The following is a 20804-nucleotide window of genomic DNA, read 5'->3' on the forward strand; positions in this document are numbered from 1 at the left end:
TCGGAGGGTGCCCTTCTCCAGGGTCCTTGCACGTGGCAAGGGCCTGAGGACAACAGGAAGCTCCTTCCTCCTGCAGAGGGAAGCCCAGCGTGGCCCAAACCTGCCTGGACTCTGGAGATGCCAGTTTGCTCTCAGCAGGGAGGCTTCGGGGGCGGGGCAGAGGCTGCGAGGCGCTCCTTCCCGTCCTCAGGCCTCGTGCCTACCTGGAAAGTCGGGGGCTCAGGGCTTCTGAGCACCAGCCTTAGCACAAGGGCCCAGGTGCTAATGGGGTGTTGGGTGACCCGAGATGGCAGGCTTTGGCCAGAAGCACTCGTCGTCTTGGGGTTGCCCCGTAGGGGGATGGAGCAAGATCAGCCCCCACCAAGATTGGGCTCAGCTTGGAGATGGCAGACTCTGTCCGGGCACCAGTGGGGTATGGGATCCGATAGCCCCTTCACGTCTACCCAGAGCCTCAGAACGTGACCTTGCTTGGAAATGGTATCCGGTTAAGGATCTCGGGTAAAACCATCCTGGGTTTAGGCTGGGTCCTCCGTCCAGTGAGTAGTGTCCTCGTACGAGGAGGAGAGAACACAGATACACACAGAAGGCCATGTGCACGCGGGGGCAGACAAGTCAAGAAAAGCTCTAGAGCCTTCAGAGGGAGAGGGCCCTGCTGGCACCTGATTTCGGTTCTAGCCTCTAAAACTGTGAGAGAATAAATTTCTGGCTTTTTAAGCCACCCGATTTGTTACTGCAGCACTAAGAAGTTAGTGTAAGACCCTGAGACAGAATACCTGGGGCCCCTGGCTGGCTCAGTCGGTAGCGTGGGCAAACCACAGGCTGGCTCAGCGGGTAGAGTGTGCAGCTCTTAATCTCAGGGCTGTAGGTTCGAGCCCCACATTGGGTGTAGAGATGACTTACAAATAAAATCTTAAAAAAACAAAAGAGAAACAAAAACTCAGAACCACTGACGAAAGTTTGGAATGAGAAGGAGCGAAAATGACGCGCCGCAGAGCCTAAGGAAAAGCAGACCGATAAGCTCTTGGCGTTAGAGCGCAAGACTTCAGATAAAACTCGTTGCTGGATATTAGAAGGAGCTTTGTAATAATAATTACCTCCCAGGAAGATAGAGCAAGGCTGAAATTGGCCTAAGCACATACAGGACAAAATTTGTGGAATTTCAAGAAATGGTCAAATCTACAGGGGCTGTGAGAAGTTTGTTACCCAGGGAGATGATCTGGCTGGACCCACTGAAAGCGTTGACGGCGGCGAGTTTTCTCTGGCTGGACACTCTCGTGAACCCCCCACTGACGGCCGTGTTGTGTGCCTGGGAACTGGGAACGCCCCAGCACCCACCACCAGGAAGCCTCAGTTTCACCTGCAGCCACAAGGGCTCGAGCTGCCAGCAGCTCCCGGCGACTTCTCTGACGTGCGGATTATGTAGAGACTGTACATGTACATCATTTGAAGTTAAATTACACGTGTGTGCAAGGTCAGGACCAAGGTTCATTTTTACTTACAAATGGGTTTCCAGAATTTGTAGGAAAGGCCATCCTTCCTTCACTGAACTACATCAGCATGTTTGTTTGTCAGAACGCCAGCATCATGTGGGTCCATTTCTGCTCTGCTCTCGTTGGCTGTAGACGTGTAAGTCAAGACATCCAGCATTTTCTTATTTCAAAAAAAATGATTTCTGTAAAAATTTTCAAGTCAGCTTGTCAATTTCTTTAAAAAAATTTTTTTATTATGTCAGTGAGCCAACATACAGCACGTCACTGGTTTCTGATGCGGTGTCCCACAGTTCATTAGCTGCCTTTGACACCCAGTGCTCATCACCACGTGCCTGGCAGTGTCTTTGAAACTACCTGCTGGGGTTTTGATGACCTTGAATCTATGGATTGATTGGGGACAACTGACATCTTTGTAGTCTCCTAAGCCACAAACATGGCATATATGTCACCGTTTAGATGGGCCCTCACTTTGGTCTCTCAACAGAGTTTTGTAGTTTTAAGTGAACAGGGCTTGCATATATTTTGTTAAAATTATTCACTGAATATTATACTATTTTAAATGTCATTGTTTTAAAATTTAATTTCTGAGTTTTCATTGCTAGTCTGTAGCATATATAGGAATATGTAAATAATATCTAAACGTGTAATTCTGTATTTATAAGGAAGTTGCTATATCTACTGTACATAGCACACATGGAAGTTAATTCTGTATAAATATACGTAAGAATACAATTTGAATTTTGTATATTTACTTTCTGTCTAGCAGCCTTGCTGAATTCACTTATTTTATTTATTTATTTTTTTAAAATATTTTATTTATTTGACAGAGATCACAAGTAGGCAGAGAGGCAGGCAGAGAGAGAGAGAGAGGAGGAAGCAGGCTCCCTGCGGAGCAGAGAGCCTGATGTAGGGCTCGATCCCAGGACCCTGGGATCATGACCTGATCCAAAGGCAGAGGCTTTAACCCACTGAGCCACCCACTTACTAATTTTAATAGGTGTTTTTTTTTTGGTAGAATATTTTTGTAGGTAGATAAAGATTTCTTAGGACACAAAAAGCACGAACTGTACGAGTAAGAAATAGATTTTTTGGATGTCATCAAATTCAGAAATTTTGCGTTTTTTTTAACGATTTTATTTATTTATTTGATAGGTCACAAGTAGGCAGAGAGGCAGGCAGAGAGAGAGGAGGAAGCAGGCTCCCTGCCGAGCAGAGAGCCCAATGCGGGACTCGATCCCAGGACCCTGAGATCATGACCTGAGCCGAAGGCAGAGGCTTTATTTAACCCACTGAGCCACCCAGGCGCCCCCAGAAAACTTGCACTTTGAAAGCATTGTTTAGCAGAAGGAAAAGCAAACCTTGGGCTGGAAGGAAATATTTGTAATAATGCAACCTCGCTTCAGGACTTTGTCCAGGATATATATTACCACTCAGTGGGTGAGCCCAACCTTTGAATGAGGCGGAGATTGGAACAGCTTCACGGAAGAACACGAACAGGCGGCCGTTAGCACACAGAGGAGCCGCGCACCAGCGGCCGTCCGTGAAATGCAGTGTAGAAGCGCGGTGCGATAGGGCACCAGACTGATCTGGAAGAGCTGAAATTAAACGTATCTTTACAAAGATGTGACACGATACTTCAGAGAATTGTTTGGCAGTGACTTTAATATTAAAAAACACGTTACCATATTAACCAGCGGTTCCTCTTTTAGCTGTTTACTAATGAGATAGGAAAGTCTTCACACAGGAAGACTGGCACACAAATGCTTGTAGGAGCTTGAGTAATAGCCAAATGGGATACCGGCCGAGTGCCTGTCACGGGCGGGTTTATAGAAACGGGGCGCTCACAGCCGCCGCGCCTCAGCGCGGAAGAGGAACAAGGCTGCAGCTGCGCAGCGCGCGTGCGCGAACCTCGGACACGTGCGAGCAGAAGCAGCCGCAGCAGAGTCTGTTTGTATCGGTGGAGTCCGTTGCGGGGAGATACCGGTCCCGACAGAACCAGTCTGCGCCGTCGGCAGCCCAGGGGTCCTTAGGGGTGGAGGGGACTTAAGGGACACAGGAATTTTGGAGATGATGGAGATGTTCTAGAACCGGATTATGGTTGTGGTATCTAGTAAGTCTGGCTTCCCTTACTCTTATTTTTTCAAGTTTCCTTAGCTACTTTCCTGTTTATTTTTCCATATGAACTTTGGAATAAAATTTTGTCTCCTGGAAAGAAAACGATATTTTCTTTTTTTTAAAGATTTTTATTTATTTATTTGACAGACACATCACGAGTAGACAGAGAGGCAGGCAGAGAGACAGAGAGAGAGGAGGAAGCAGGCGCCCCGCTGAGCAGAGAGCCCGATATAGGACTCGATCCCAGGACCCTGGGATCCTGACCTGAGCTGAAGACAGAGGCTTTAACCCACTGAGCCACCCAGGCGCCCCGAAAATGGTATTTTCATTGACATTGAGTGCATAGAGAAATACTAACATGGTGAAAATGGACATCTTTATGATGCGAGTCAGTCTGTCCAGCAATAAATGATGTATTTCCATTGGTTCAGATTTGCTTTTTTATGTCCTTCAGAAGTGACTACATTTTTCCTCAGATAAATTTTGCACATTTCTTGTTAACCATATCCCAAAGCATTTTATCATTTGTTGCTATTGCATTGATAGGGGAAAGTATTTTCTGTTCCCTTGTTTTCTAACTGGGTGGTGTGTGTTTAATGAAAGCTGTGGTTGTGTTTTATACTCTGTCATCTTACTGAATTCTATTTGCCTATATTTTATAATTAATTCTCTCAATTTTCTTAGGTAAACACTTCATCTATAGGTAGAGATACTTAGTTTTTCAAGCCTTAGATATCTAGTTGCTTTTTCTCTGGCTTCTCGGCCAATACTTCAGCACAATATTAATTAATTAGTGGTGGCATTGGTGGCCATTTCTCTGCGTAGCTGTCTGGGTGGGATGACTTGTAGCTTCACTGTGGGGCTGGGATGCTGGCGTCAGGAATGATGTTCATGCAAGAGCCATCAGTGGCCATTTGAGTATTTTCAAAAATCATGCTAAGATGTAGAATTTTGTGAAAGGCCTTTTCAGTGTGCAGATAGAATTACAGAATTTTTGTCCTTCGGTTTGTTATGGTGATTTATTGGTTTTTAAAATACAAATTATCTATACATTTCTTTTTAATGTGCTGATGCATTCTAAATGCTGACGTTTTACCAGGATTTGGCTCTCTCAATGGGAGATTGGTCTGTAGTTTTTTTGATCTTCCTTTATCAGGTTTACATATAAATGCTGTACTTCATTCAAGGAATGTGAACATTTTTCTGCTTTTTTAATGCCCTGGAACAATTTGGGATTATCTGGTTTTCCAGTTTGGTAGAATTTATTTTTGATGTTATTAGGTGCTGGGTGCTTTTTTTGTGGGGGGAGTTTTGAAAACGTTTTTCTCAGTGTTTTCTGTGGAGATTGGTCAGCTCAAGCTTTTCTTTGTCTGCTAGAATCAATTTTAATATATTGTGTTTTTCTAGGAAACTACCCACTGTATCTAGGCTTTCAGTTTTTTATGCATACAGTTGTCTAAAATACTCTTTTGAGGTTTTTTTCTTTAAATTTCCTCTGAGCATTTGTTTCTGCTCTGTCATTTTTTAAGATTTTTTAATTTAAATTCAATTAACATATATATTGTATTATTAGTTTCAGAGGTAGAATTTAGTGATATATCGGTTGCATAGAACACCCAGTGCTCATTACATTAAGTGTCCTCCTTCATGCCCATCCCCCAGTTACCCCATCCCCCCACCCACCTCCCCTCTAGCAACCCACAGTTTGTTTCCTAGAGTTAAGAGTCTCTTAGGGTTTGTCTCCCTCTCTGTTTTTATCTTACTTTATTTTTCTTTCCCTTCCCCTATGTTCATCTGTTTTGTTTCTTAAATTCCACATACAGGCGAAATCATGTGGTATTTGTCTTTCTCTGGCAGACTTCCTTTGCTCAGCGTAATACTGTCGAGTTCCCATCCATGTCATTGCAAATGGCAAGATTTCATTCTTTTCGATGGCCAAGTAACCGTCCATTGTATATAAATACCACATCTTCTCTATTGCCTTATCATTTCTTTTTGTGTATATATGCTTTCTCCCACTTTTTTCGTGATTATATTAGCTAGTGTCGTGTCTGTTTTATTTAATATTTCTGTTGATTTCCAGTTTTGTTTCATTGTGATGAGAGAATGTTGTATTACTTTATGATACAGAATTTACTGAGGTTTCTCTGTGACTGTATATTCAGTTTTTGTGAACATTTGTATGTGCTTGCAAGGAAGGTGTAGTCTCCATTATTGGGCTACAAAGATCCAGATATAGTCATTATTAGTATTATTGTTAGAGCACAAGCAGGGGGAGGAGCAGAGAGAGAGGGAGGGGGAGAGAATCTCAGGCAGACTCCGCACTGAGCATGGAGCCTGACGTGGGGTGCGATCTCACAACCCCAAGATCATGACTTTAGCCAAAACCAAGATTCCAGCTCTCAACTGTCTGAGCCAGCCAGGTGCTCCAATTATATTGTTAGGTCTTATATTTATTTACTTTTTGTTGCATTATTGTTTATTTTTGTATAATAATATGCTTAATTCATAAATATTTAAATATTATTGTGTTTCACTTTGTTTCTTTTTGTGTCTGCTTTGTGAAGGTGATTGGGGTGTTTCTTTAAGTATCAGGTTTTATTTTCTCATTGTGAATTACAGTCTTCAGTGTTGTTAACCTTGGTGGGGGGAGAAAAAGCTGCCAGTTATTTTACTAGCAAAAATGGGTTTATGTGGGAATAGAGAATTCAATTCAGGACAAGTTAGCTGCGGCAAAACCATAGGAAAGTCCAAGAGTCAACGAAGAGAAAGGTTCTTTTATAGAGGAAAGGGGGTGTAGGGAGGGGCTGTTGTAAACTAAAAGACCATTGGAGTGAACTGGGAACTAGAAGTATAGTGGCCTCTCATTGGCTGAGCTGTAACTGCCTCTCATTGGTTGGGCTTTTGCTGGGCGGGAAGAAACCTTCCTCCTCCTGCTGGGATATTAAATAGCAGCCTCCAAGAGGTCCCTCTCTTCCAGTTAGGTCTGGTTGACAACCAGTGCTGGGTGTGAGTGCTCCCCCTGCCAGCCTCTGAACTCCATTCTAGACAAGGTTTCCTTTTATTAATTTTCACAGGGATAGGAAGTGTCTGTTGCTGGATTTCCTGCTTTGGGCCTGAGTCCTCCCTTCCCTGTTATCTTGCTTTCCAAGGATTTGTGTGTGCCACATCTTTACTGTTTTGTAATGGTTAACTTTTTTGTTTTGATGGAGCTTCTTGAATATACAGTCATGTTTTCTTTTGTTCATCAATGTGATCATTTTTTTTACTGATAAAGTGAGTTAAGCCATGTACATTGAAGAAGGTATGTGCCTGATCTCAAGTTTTGTTTTATGTCATGTTTATGGTGTGACATGGCACATTCCTGGGCTCCTTTCTCCCAAGTATGTTTTCCCTTTTTTATGTGTGTGTTTTTGGGTAAAGGTACTATCTTTTGTTATTTTGAAGGTTTGTATTTTTGTTGGGGTGGTTACCTTTGTCTTAATACTTTCTGTTTCCAGGGGCACCTGGGTAGCTCAGTGGGTTAAAGCCTCTGCCTTCGGCTCAGGTCGTGATCCCAGGGTCCTGGGATCGAGCCCCGCGTCGGGCTCTCCGCTCAGTGGGGAGCCTGCTTCCCCCTCTCTGCCTGCCTCCCCGTCTACTTGTGATCTCTGCCTGTCAAATAAATAAATAAAATCTTTAAAAAAAAACCAAAACTTTCTGTTTCCATTTTCTCTTTTCAGGCCTATGGACTCTTTTATTTCTTGGCTTTATATGCTGTTCCTTTCCTCCCGTGGCACTCAGTGAACTTACTCTACTTGGAACCTTTTCCCTTCTCCTCCCGCATTCAAAGATCCAATTTCCTCCTTTCTGAGAACGTGCAACATTTACACACTGTTCTTCCTTTTTTTTTTTAATTATTTGACCCACAGTGTACTATACTGGTGTAACAGTGTTATACCAGTTCTGGTGACGTTTTCCTGGAATCTTGTGGTCTGGTGGGGCCCGTCCTCTAGTAGACCCCCTAGGAAGTCACTCAGGTGCATCCTTGCAGGTCTCATGCTGCTTTCTGTAGCTTGGGGTCTTGAGAATGGCCTGGTTGGGCCCTAAATCCCTGGCTCACATTTGTCTTGAATTTTGTGAAAATGCTGTTTCACTGTGTCTCTGTTGAAAAGTCTACTCCCACTTTGACTTACTTGCCTTGGTACACACTTGGACTTGTAAATCAAAGGCTTGAAGGATTTTTGAAATACATAAAGTCTAGTAGTTTTGCTCTGAGGGGTCTCTGGTGACCATCCTGGATTGACTTTTTTCCCAGGAGCATATGTACCCTTTTGATAGATGGATTCAGGTTTTCTTTTGTTTTCAGGAAGTTTCACTGTATGTGAGTTGTAAGTATTAGTCTGTTAATTGCTTTTTCTCTGCAGGAGCTTCAGTTGTACATTTACTAGAGCTTCTTTGTCCGTCCTCTTGGACACCTGTTCTCGGATTTGTGTCAGCTCTTCACTCCGTCTTTGTTCTCCTGCCTGTTTTCGTTTTTGGTGTCCTTATTGGCCCAGTAGAATATACTCTCTCGAGCATATTCCTCATCTTTCTTAAGATACCTTTTTCTTCAGTATCTTTCCTGAATTAATTTAGCTCTTATTTCACATCTTGGCTTTTTGTCCATTTCAGTTTGAGTGTTGAATTTCTAATGTGGGGTATTCCTTTATGTCTGCACGTGCTTATTTTATGATATTTGATTCATGTTGGGGTGTAGCTACCAGTCTTTGATTGTTGGTTGTTCTTTGGAGAATGGTTTATCAGCTAAAATGTTTTCTTCCTCTCTTTCTTTCTTTGACTTTTTCCTAAAGACTTTGTTTGAATGTTGCCTGCCATTTTCTGAGCATTTTGTAATTTTTGTGTTTTCTTGGCTAGTAAGAACAGGTACCTTTATGGAAATTGAATAGAATAGAAGGTCCAGAGAGTGTTCCCTGTGTAAGTGCCTGTGTAAAGATGTCCTTTTATTTTTTTAAATTTTTTTTCTTTTGATGCCGAAACCCGGGAACAAACCATAAACATGTCCTTTTAAAATAGTAGGTGAAGGACGAGCTATTTGAGAAATGGAACATATGGACAGGAAGGAAACAGGTTAATCCTATATCACTCTGTTGTAGAAATATATTTAAAGTAGTTAAAAACTAATACACTATGGAGTATTATGCCTCCATCAGAAAGGATGAATACCCGACTTCTGTATCAACATGAACGGGACTGGAAGAGATTATGCTGAGTGAAATGAGTCAAGCAGAGAGACTCAATTATCATATGGTTTCACTTATTTGTGGAGCATAACAAATAACATGGAGGACATGGGGAGATGGAGAGGAGAAGGGAGTTGAGGGAAATTGGAAGGTGAACCATGAGACTATGGACTCTGAAAAACAACCTGAGGGTCTTGAAGGGGTGGGGGGTGGGAGGTTGGGGGAACCAGGTGGTGGGTATTAGGGAGGGCACGGATTGCATGGAGCACTGGGTGAGGTGCAAAAACAATGAATTCTGTTACGCTGAAAAGAAAAAAAAAAAACTAATGCAAAAGACATAGTATAAAATTCTCTCAGGAATATATAGATGGTTTTTGATTCAAGGAAAATTGCATAAGTTTGATTTACCTAAAAAATTCAAAACATCTGAAACAGAGAGTATTTTAACATTAAAATACATGAAAATTGGGACGCCTGGGTGGCTCAGTTTGTTGGGTGGCTGCTTTCAGCTCGGGTCGTGGTCCTGGGGTCCTGGGATCGAGTCCCACATCTGGCTCCTGGCTTGGTGGAGAGCTTGCTTCTCCCTCCCACTCTGCCTGCTGCTCTCCCTGCTTTGTAATCTCCTTCTCTGTTAAATGAATAAATGAAAAACTTTAAAAAAAAATTCTTTAAACAAACAAACAAAAAAACCTGAAAATTACGAGAAAACACTGAATCATCTTTTTTTTTTTTTAAAGATTTTACTCATCTATTTGACAGAGATCATAAGCAGGCAGAGAGAGGGGGAAGCAGGCTCCCCACTGAGCAGAGACCCCCAACGTGGGGCTCGATCCCGGGACCCTAAGATCATGACCCGAGCCGAAGGCAGAGGCTTAACCCACTGAGCCACCCAGGGGCCCCGAATCTTCTTTAACAAAAGCACTGATATCAGATGATATGAAGCATAGAATCTAGTTGAAAAAAAAGATATGAGTAGTCAGTTCACAGAAAACAGCACAAATGGCCAGTAATATGCAATGACTAACCCGTGATCAAGAAAGTGGCAGGATGAGGATTTTCATTTGCAAAGACTGGCATTACAAGTAGTCAGATATGGGTATTTTTATACATGGTTGGTATATATAGGTATTTTTATATACATGGCAAATAGGATTGGCGCTTTTTTGAAAAGCCTGTTTTTTCCCTGTTAAGTCCTCAGTGTGACCCTCTTTGACCTGACCAGGCCAGCTCCAGGGGTCTCTGGGAGGAAGTACTGGTATCATGGTCCAGAGCTTTCATGTGGGAGCCCTTAGTGCTGCAGCAGTGAGACTTATGAACAACCTGAACTTCCCTAAGAGCAAGAGGAAGTAAAAAGTGGTGGGAAATGTCTCCTTGGAAATATTTCCAAGGAGCGTTAGAAGCTGTAGACAAGAGGCAGTTTGTGGCTACTTCAGCGTAGCTGATAGAAGGAGCCCCTGAGGTCGGGCCCTGGCTGCTGGGAGGAGGGAGAAGAAGGTTGGCTCCGAAGGCTTCCGTACTATTGGAGCACGTTTGTTTCTGGCGCACGAAAGTGCCATCGCTCCAGCATTGTCAGGCGGTGGCCCCCTGCCCTTGGGGGAGGCTGGGTGCTGACCACAGCCTTTGCTGTGCAGGTGGCCTCTGCCGAGGGCATCCTGTATGCGCTGACCGTGCCCCACCTGCGGCTGCTCTCCAGGACTGGAGTGTTTCCGGGCAGCCCCACCAGCCTCCTCTGCTCTCCTGACTGCCGATGGGTGTTCGCTTCGACCCAGGACTCAGACCTGGGCCCAAAGGTCAGTGGTGAGCTGCGCCCTCTGCTCCAGGGTCCTGGCTTCGTGCACATAAGGTGGTGGGTTCTGTGCCCAGGTTCGTGGATGTGTCTGGGAAGGTGACTTCCAGTAATGGACCAAGGCTGCCAGCAGCACCTGCAGACAGGATGGTCGGGGACAGAGGAGTTGGCAGGAGCAGACTTCGAGTGGGTAGGACAGGAATCCAGAGCAAGATACTGGAGACAAAAGCACACCAGTGACATACACTACTCAGAACTCCAAGAGCCCTTAAAAAACACCGTAGAGCCGTTAATGCGGTTGTCCTGTCACAGTGACTGACCCGGTACTGGTGTGCAGGCTGTTTGCAGCGGGGCCTGACTGGGCAGTCTGGAGAACAGGGCACACAAGGGACCTGGGTGACCCTGTAAAGACACAGTGATGTCACCGGTTGTGGGTCTGCGGCCCTCCTGGGTGCTTCTCCGTGGCATGGACCACGGGGTGGTGTTTCCTCAGGTGTTCTGCACTCGCTCCCTGCTCGCTCCGGTGGAAGAGGAGCCTCCCGTCTCTACCACTCTGCCCATCTGGCAGACTTCCAGAGCCTGCTGGGTCCCTGACGAGACGGCCAGGCTGATGGTGATGCACAGAAACCATGACAGCGGGCAGCTGGCCATCACCACCTATGAGCTGGAGGCCAAACAGTCCCAGGAGGGAGTGGACGTTGTGGGTAAGGGTCCCTGAGCCAGGACCATGCCCTTGGCAACGTGGTTTCCTTTGGGGCACTTTTCTTCCCTCTCAGTGAATACAGGGGCCCAACAAATGTCCTGTTGTTTGTGCATGTACTGGCTGAGTGGTTGAGTGCTTGCCACGTGCCGGGCCCTGTGTGTGGCCCTGGGATCCAAGACACTAACCATTGGCCACTTAGAGTCTTGCCTCTCCTCACTGTCTTGTCACAACTTGGCAAACAGTCTTTTGGTGCTGAGTGTGCACAGAGATGAGTAAAAGCCACAACTGTAGCTTCCCCAAGGAGCTCCCAGCCAGCAGGAAAATAAGCCAGTCATCTCTTTTTCTGCCTTCCCTCGCTCCCAAACTGTACTTCATGGCCATTGGCCTGCCCTGTGGCCCCTAGCATTTTTTCTTTTGTATTACATTAATTTGTTTTCATGCCATCTTTTTTTTTTTCAGCTTTTTAAAAATTCTTTTTATTTTTTTATAAACATATAATGTATTTTTATCCCCAAGGGTACAGGTCTGTGAATCGCCAGGTTTACACACTTCACAGCAGTCACCATAGCACATACCCTCCCCAGTGTCCTTAACCCCACCCCCTTCTCCTGACCCCCCTCCCCCCAGCAACCCTCAGTTTGTTTTGTGAGATTAAGTGTCTCTTATGGTTTGTCTCCCTCCTGATCCCATCTTGTTTCATTTATTCTTTTCCTACCCCCCAAGCCCCCACGTTGCATCTCCACTTCCTCATATCAGGGAGATCATACGATAGTTGTCTTTCTCCGACTGACTTACTTTGCTAAGCATAATACCCTCTAGTTCCATCCACGTTGTTGCAAATGGCAAGATTTCATTTCTTTTGATGGCTGCATAGTATTCCATTGTGTATATATACCACATCCTCTTTATCCATTCATCTGTTGATGGACATCTAGGTTCTTTCCATAGTTTGGCTATTATGGACATTGCTGCTATAAACATTCAGGTGCATGTGCCCCCTTCAGATCACTGTGTTTGTATCCTTAGGGTAAATACCCAGTAGTGCAATTGCTGGGTCATAGGGTAGCTCTATTTTCAACTATTTGAGGAACCTCCATGCTGTTTTCCAGAGTGGCTGCACCAGCTTGCGTTCCCACCAGCAGTGTAGGAGGGTTCTCCTCTCTCTGCATCCTCGCCAGCATCTGTCATTTCCTGACTTGTTAATTTTAGCCATTCTGACTGGTGTTGAGGTGGTATCTCATTGTGGTTTTGATTGGTATTTCCCTGCTGCCGAGTGATGTGGAGCACTTTTTCATGTGTCTGTTGGCCATCTGGATGCTTCTTTGCAGAAATGTCTGTTCATGTCCTCTGACCATTTCTCGATTGGATTATTTGTTCTTTGGGTGTTGAGTTTGCTAAACTCTTTATAGATTTTGGATACTAGCCCTTTATCTGATATGTCGTTTGCAAATATCTTCTCCCATTTTGTCAGTTGTCTTTTGGTTTTGTTAACTGTTTCCTTTGCTGTGCAAAAGCTTTTGATCTTGATGAAATCTCAGCAGTTCATTTTTGCCCTTGCTTCCCTTGCCTTTGGCAATGTTCCTAGGAAGAAGTTGCTGCGGCTAAGGTCAAAGAGATTGCTGCCTGTGTTCTCCTCAAGGATTTTGATGGATTCCTGTCTCACATTGAGGTCCTTCATCCATTTTGAGTCTGTTTTCGTGTGTGGTGTAAGGAAGTGGTCCCATTTCATTTTTCTGCATGTGGCTGTCCAATTTTCCCAACACCATTTGTTGAAGAGGCTGTCTTTTTTCCATTGGACATTCTTTCCTGCTTTGTCGAAGATTAGTTGACCATAGAGTTGAGGGTCTATTTCTGGGCTCTCTGTTCTGTTCCATTGATCTATGTGTCTGTTTTTGTGCCAGTACCATACTGTCTTGATGATGACAGCTTTGTAATAGAGCTTGAAGTCCGGAATTGTGATGCCACCAACTTTGGCTTTCTTTTTCAATATTCCTTTGGCTATTTGAGGTCTTTTCTGGTTCCATATGAATTTGAGGATTATTTGTTCCATTTCTTTGAAAAAAATGGATGGGATTTTGATAGGGATTGCATTAAATGTGTAGATTTCTTTAGGTAGCATAGACATTTTCACAGTAGTTGTTCTTCCAGTCCAGGAGCATGGAATATTTTTTCCATTTCTTTGTGTCTTCCTCAGTTTCTTTCATGAGTACTTTATAGTTTTCTGAGTATAGATTCTTTGCCTCTTTGGTTAGGTTTATTCCTAGGTATCTTATGGTTTTCGGTGCAATTATAAATGGGATTGACTCCTTAATTTCTCTTTCTTCTGTCTTGTTGTCGGTGTAAAGAAATGCCACTGATTTCTGTGCATTGATTTTATATCCTGACACTTTACTGAGTTCCTGTACAAGTTCTAGCAGATTTGGAGTGGAGTCTTTTGGGTTTTCCACATATAGTATCATATGATCTGCAAACAGTGACAGTTTGACTTCTTTGCCGATTTGGATGCCTTTAACTTCTTTTTGTTGTCTGATTGCTGAGGCTAGGACTTCTAGTACTATGTTGAATAGCAGTGGTGATAACGGACATCCCTGCCGTGTTCCTGACCTTAGCGGAAAAGCTTTCAGTTTTTCTCCATTGAGAATGAGATTTGCGGTGGGTTTTTCATAGATGGCTTTGATAATATTGAGGTATGTGCCCTCTATCCCTACACTTTGAAGAGTTTTGATCAGGAAGGGATGCTGCACTTTGTCGAATGCTTTTTCAGCATCTATTGAGAGTATCACATGGTTCTTCTTCTTTCTTTTATTAATGTATTATATCACATTGATGGATTTGCGGATGTTGAACCAACCTTGCAGCCCTGGAATAAATCCCGCTTGGTCTTGGTGAATAATCCTTTTAAGGTACTGTTGGATCCTATTGGCTAGTATTTTGGTGAGAATTTTCGCATCTGTGTTCATTAAGGATATTGGTCTGTAATTCTCTTTTTTGATGGGATCCTTGTCTGGTTTTGGGATCAAGGTGATGCTGGCCTCATAAAATGAGTTTGGAAGTTTTCCTTCCGTTTCTATTTTTTGGAACAGTTTCAGGAGAATAGGAATTAATTCTTCTTTAAATGTTTGGTAGAATTCCCCTGGGAAGCCGTCTGGCCCTGGGCTTTTGTTTGGAGATTTTTGATGACTGTTTCAATCTCCTTACTGGTTATGGGTCTGTTCAGGTTTTCTATTTCTTCCTGGTTCAATTGTGGTGGTTTATATGTCTCTAGGAATGCATCCATTTCTTCCAGATTGTCGAATTTGTTGGCATAGAGTTGCTCATAGTATGTTCTTATAATTGTTTGTATTTCTTTGGTGTTGGTTGTGATCTCTCCTCTTTCATTCATTATTTTATTTATTTGGGTTCTTTCTCTTTTCTTTTTGATAAGTCTGTCCAGGGGTTTATCAATCTTACTAATTCTTTCAAAGAACCAGCTCCTAGTTTCGTTGATTTGTTCTATTGTTTTTTTTGGTTTCTATTTCATTGATTTCTGCTCTGATCTTTATGATTTCTCTTCTGCTGGGTTTAGGCTTTCTTTGTTGTTCTTTCTTCAGCTCCTTTAGGTGTAGGGTTAGGTTGTGTATTTGAGACCTTTCTTGTTTCTTGAGAAAGGCTTGTACCACTATATATTTTCCTCTCAGGACTGTCTTTGCTGTGTCCCACAGATTTTGAACCGTTGTGTTTTCATTATCATTTGTTTCCATGAATGTTTTCAATTCTTTAATTTCTTGGTTGACCCATTCATTCTTTAGAAGGATGCTGTTTAGTCTCCATGTATTTGCATTCTTTCCAAAATTCCTCTTGTGATTGAGTTCTAGCTTCAGAGCATTGTGGTCTGAAAATATGCAGGGAATGATCCTAATCTTTTGATACCGGTTGAGACCTGATTTGTGACCCAGGATGTGGTCTATTCTGGAGAATGTTCCATGTGCACTAGAGAAGAATATATATTCTGTTGCTTTGGGATGGAATGTTCTGAATATATCTGTGATGTCTATCTGGTCCAGTGTGTCATTTAAGGCCTTTATTTCCTTGTTGATCTTTTACTTAGACGATCTGTCCATTTCAGTGAGGGGAGTGTTCAAGTCCCCTGCTATTATTGTATTACTGTCGATGTATTTCTTTGATTTTGTTATTAATTGGTTTATATAGTTGGCTACTCCCATGTTAGGGGCATAGATATTTAAGATTGTTAGGTCTTCCTGTTGGACAGACCCTTTGAGTATGATATAGTGTCCTTCCTCATCTCTTATTAAAGTCTTTGGATTAAAATCCAATTGATCTGATATAAGGATTGCCACCCCAGCCTTCTTCTGATGTCCATTCTGATGTCCATTAGCACGGTACATTGTTTTCCATCCCCTCACTTTAAATCTGGAGGTGTCTTCAGGTCTAAAATGAGTTTCTTGTAGGCAGCATATTGATGGGTTTTGTTTTTTTATCCATTCTGATACCCTGTGTCTTTTGATTGGGGCATTTAGCCCATTAACATTCAGGGTAACTATTGAGAGAGATGAGTTTAGTGCCATTGTATTGCCTGTAAGGTGACTGTTACTGTATATTGTCTGTTCCTTTCTGATCTACTACTTTTAGGGTCTCTCTTTGCTTAGAGGACCCCTTTCAATATTTCCTGTAGAGCTGGTTTGGTGTTTGCAAATTCTTTCAGTTTTTGTTTGTCCTGGAAGCTTTTGATCTCTCCTTCTGTTTTCAATGATAGCCTAGCTGGATATAGTATTCTTGGCTGCATGTTTTTCTCGTTTAGTGCTCTGAATATATCATGCCAGTTCTTTCTGGCCTGCCAGGTCTCTGTGGATAGGTCCGCTGCCAGTCGAATGTTTTTACCCTTGTATGTTACAGACTTCTTTTCCCAGGCTGCTTTCAGGATTTTCCTCCTTGTCACTAAGACTTGTAAATTTTACTATTAGGTGACAGGGTATGGACCTATTCTTACTGATTTTGAGGGGCGTTCTCTGCACCTCCTGGATTTTGATGCTTGTTCCCTTTGCCATATTAGGGAAATTCTCTACAATAATTCTCTCCAATATACCTTCTGCTCCCCTCTTTCTTCTTCTTCTGGAATCCCAATTATTCTAATGTTGTGTCATCTTATGGTGTCACTTATCTCTCAAATTCTCCTCTTGTGGTCCAGCATTTGTTTGTCTCTCTTTTGCTCAGCTTCATTATTCTCTGTCATTTGGTCTTCTTTATCACTAATTCTTTCTTCTGCCTCATTTATCTGAGCAGTAAGAGCCTCCATTTTTGATTGCACCTCATTAATAGCTTTTTTTATTTCAACTTGGTTAGATTTTAGTTCTTTTATTTCTCCAGAAAGGGCTTTTATCTCTCCGGAGAGGGTTTCTCTAATATCTTCCATGCCTTTTTCAAGCCCGGCTAGAACCTTGAGAATCATCATTCTGAACTCTAGATCTGACATATTACCAATGTCCGTACTGATTAGGTCCCTAGCCTTTGGTATTGCCTCTTGTTCTTTTTTTTGTGGTGAGTTTTTCCGCCTTGTCATTTTGTCCAGATATGAAAATATAAAGGAGCAAATAAAATACTAAAAGGGTGGCAAAGACCCCAGGAAAATGCGCTTTAACCAAATCAGAAGAGACCCCAAATCATGGGGGGGAGAGAGGGCATAAAAAGAAAGTGAGGAAAAAAAAAATTTTTTTAAAGAAATTTAAAAAATATAAAAAAGAAAGGATATATGTATTAGACTGGTGACTAGAACAGGGTCACCCACTTAAGTTTGGGAGTATTTTGGTCTCTTAGAAGAAACTACCTCCCAAGATCTTAAAGAATGAAAAACATATATAAGGGTAAACACAATGAAGGGATAGAATATGCCTATAAAGATGAAAAAAAATTTTTTTTTTAATTTCTAAAAAAGGAGTTGATAAACTAAGTTGGTTGGGAGAATAAAGAAAAAGGAAGTGGAGAGATTTTGCTCAGGCTGGAGACTAGAACAAGCCCAGAGCTAGGTTTAGGGTTTATTTTGATCTATTAGAAGTTGTACCCCAAATTTTTTAGAAGAAAAAACCCTATTGCTATACAAAAAAAAAGTTAGATACAATGAAGGATAAAATATGACTATAATAATGAAGGTTCAAAGAAGATTATTGTTATTTTTTTAATGAAAGGTATTATTAAGATAAAATAGTTTAAAAACGTTAAAAGAGGAGAGGGTGAAAGTTAAAAAAAATTTAGAAGAAGAAAAAAATTAAATTAAAAAAAATTAAATTAACTGCAATACTAAAGAATCATGGGGAGAAAGCCATGAATTCCATGCTTTGCTTTCTCCTCCTCTGGAATTCCGCTGCTCTCCTTGGTAAGTGAACTTGGTCTTGGCTGGATTTCTTGCTGATCTTCTGGGGGAGGGGCCTGTTGTAGCGACTCTCAAGTGTCTTGCTCGAGGCAGAATTGCCCTGCCCTTGCCAGGGGCCGGGCTAAGGAATCCGCTCGGGTTTGCTTTCGGGAGCTTTTGTTCCCTGAGCGCTTTCCGTAGAGTCCGGAGGACGGGAATGAAGATGGCGGCCGCCCAGTCTCAGGCCCGGAGGAGCCGAGAGCTCCGGGTCCCGCTCCTCAGTGCGCCCTCAGAGAAAGCTCTCAGTCACTCCCGTCTCCGTGGCCTCCGGCCGCGCTCCGAGCTCACCCAGCCTGTGCCCGGTTCAAGGTAACCCCGGGCTGAGAGCTCACTCCTCGGCTCTGTCTCGGTAGCCGGCTTCCCCGCTCTGATACCCGCGAGCTCTGCGACACTCAGACACCCCCGGTCCTTCTGTGACCCTGCGGGACCTGGGGTTACACTGACCCCGCGTGGGCTCCCCCCCGGATTTAGCCTCTGGAGCGAAGTCCCTCCGTGGAGCAGACTTTTAAAAGTTCCGATTTTGTGCTCCGTTGCTCCGCTGCTTGCCAGGAGCCAGCCCCTCCCCCAGCGGTCTATCTTCCCGTCACTTTGGATTCACTTCTCTGCCGGTCCTACCCCTCAGAAAGTGTTCAATTTTCTGTTTCTAGAATTGTTGCTCTTCTTCTCTTCGATCTGCTGTTGGATTTGTAGGTGTTGGCAATGGATTGATAAGCTATCTAGCTGATCTCCTGCTACCTGATGTAGTCTCAGCCGGCTACTTCTCCGCCATCTTGACTCCTCCCCTTCATGTCATCTTTTGACCGTAAACTTTACCCTGAGCTTCCTAGCAGCCGAGGAAAAAAGGGAAACAGGATGTGTACTCTGATCCCCTGTTTGATAGGAGCATGAATTCTTCAAAAGAGGTAATTTTTTTTTCCTGCTGGTAAACCATAAGGAAATAATCCAGTTCATTAAAAAAAAAAAGCTATTCAGTATAAAAGACAGTATCATCAGTAATAGTTTTTGGCAGATGTTATAAATGTCATAGTTCTCGTGGGGCTCTTCTCACATCACCCTGGTGTAGCTGGGGAAGGGCAGGGGGGCATCCCCTGGGAGGTACTTGCGTCAGATATTTGTCACTTCCACATGCATTTTGCCTCGAATCTTTACAGTCCCCTTAAGTAGGGCACCGTCCTGCACACGGGAGAGTGGATGACTGGGTGGCTTCAGGGAGTACTTGCATATGTGACCACAAAGGTGTTGCTCTTGTCAGCATCCCACATCATCTTAGGTGAGGCACATGTACCCCACACCCTCAGTTGCTATTGAGAGATGACAGTCTTGTGTGTTTTCATTTCAAAAAGTACAACAGATTGCAAGTTTCCTCCTGCCAGACACCATGACGCCTCCGCACCTCATGAAGGCCCACGGCTCTCAGGTGATCCTGCTGGTGTCGGGCTTGGAGCTGGTGCTCTTCACCGTCCAGGGCCTGCAGCTGGCAGCCTTCCAGGACCACCAGAAGCCCATCACGGCCTTGTGGGTGGTGAGTGTGGGTCCACCCGCCTGCACTGTGGCCCCAACTGCAGGGCCCACGGCTCTGCCTCACTTGGCTTCTCATTTCAAGGACGAGAGTCGAGTCCTCACTGCTTCCTTCGACCTCTCCCTGCGAGTCTATGTGTGGAGCAAGGAGAATCAGCTTCCTGTCCTGAAGAGCTGCTATCACCTGCTCGGGGGCTCCCACAGATGGGCCAGGTAACTGCTCCCAGTTTCCTTCCCTTGACCTGTGACGCGGCCTCACCTGGCCCACCAGCAGCAGCTGGAAAGGGTGTGACTGGGACTTGGGTCTCAGCCTGGCCTATTTTCGTTATCTGGGGGCCTGAGATAAGTCGCTGCTCAGATGCCATTTCCTCCTCTGCTTAAAAACAAAGATGCCAAGCATCATCTACATTATCTCCTCTAGTGTACAAAACTGGCACCCGCAGTCGGTGCCACCCATCCTCCCAGATCAAACAGAGGCTCTGAGATATGACTGTTTTGCCCACAGTCCGTCAGGGACGCACGACGACACCCAGGCGGGCCTGGCACGGACCTGGGCTGCTCACAGTGAGGCGGCCGACCGCCTCATTTACTTGGTATGAGGTCTGGGGTGATTTCAGCTTCCCGTGGCAGACCTTTTACTGTAGCAAATGAAAAATGAAAAAACACCAAGCCCCAAACCAAATACTGAAAAAACTATAGATTTCAGTAACAAACCCACCTCATTTCTGAGTTTTCAATCAGTTGTTATTTGAAGATAATTATTAAAACTCCTAGTTAGTATAGAGAAACTTCATTCCTTTTAGTAAACCAGCTCAACTTTCTGATAGGAAGTAGAGATTGAACTTAAATCTTCCGATAATCGGTAAGCTGTAACGCTCTACTGACTCGATAAGCAAAGCATAGAGGACAGCCTGCTGCTCTCATTCTGAGAAGGCTTCCATCACCTGCTTCTTTACCCAGGATTCCTCCTTCAGTTCCTTTGAAGTTTGAGGCCATGTTCACACCTGCATTGCTGTATTTTTGCTAGTTAATGGCCTTGTACACTTGCCCCTTCATGCACTTGCCCTTCAGGGGTGGGGGCATCATGGCCTCACCATGCTGAGTTTGCATGTTGACCAGAGGTTGGCATTTGTGACAAGCCCCTTCCGTGGGAGAGGTCCCACTTAGACGCCACAGCCGCTTGGACCGTTGTGATGGCTCCTCCTCCGGCGGCGGGAAGCCTCTCCCCGCTGAGGGACACAGCGCTGACGCTTGTACTCGTGGTTGCTGGACTGTGACCAGGTGGGGAGGTTGCCCTTGAGGGGCTCGTGCTCCCATTCTGGCCTCAAAATATACCTGGTCCTACTCTTTTCTACGTGTGTCCTTAAAGAATTCTCTACATCATTACTGAGTGGTTAGAGCATCCTTTCACTGAAATAACACCGTTCTCAACTTAGCAAGCAAGTGGCACTTTTAGAAACTTCCTTTTTACATGTCTTTTAACTGCACCGTGTTCACTACACAACAGGACCATTGTGCTGAGTGCGTAGCACTGGGAGAATCTTTCACACGTGTGTTTTTACGCACT

General features: G+C 44.0%; 1 protein-coding gene across 3 annotated transcripts in view; it reads left to right on the forward strand.

The window, feature by feature from the left end:
* LOC308353473 (F-box/WD repeat-containing protein 12-like) overlaps positions 1-20804 on the forward strand; it is a 41985-nt gene that overhangs the window by 18546 nt on the left and 2635 nt on the right. For all 3 annotated transcript variants that reach the window (XM_080820321.1, XM_080820323.1, XM_080820322.1), the window contains 4 exons: positions 10459-10617; positions 11107-11317; positions 19063-19241; positions 19323-19450. In XM_080820321.1, the coding sequence (XP_080676447.1) occupies positions 10459-10617; positions 11107-11317; positions 19063-19241; positions 19323-19450 (677 nt within the window). The remainder of the gene's footprint in view (positions 1-10458; positions 10618-11106; positions 11318-19062; positions 19242-19322; positions 19451-20804) is intronic.

The sequence above is a fragment of the Martes martes genome, assembly GCF_963455335.1.
Source record: "Martes martes genome assembly, chromosome: 12".
Classification (NCBI taxonomy): domain Eukaryota; kingdom Metazoa; phylum Chordata; class Mammalia; order Carnivora; family Mustelidae; genus Martes; species Martes martes.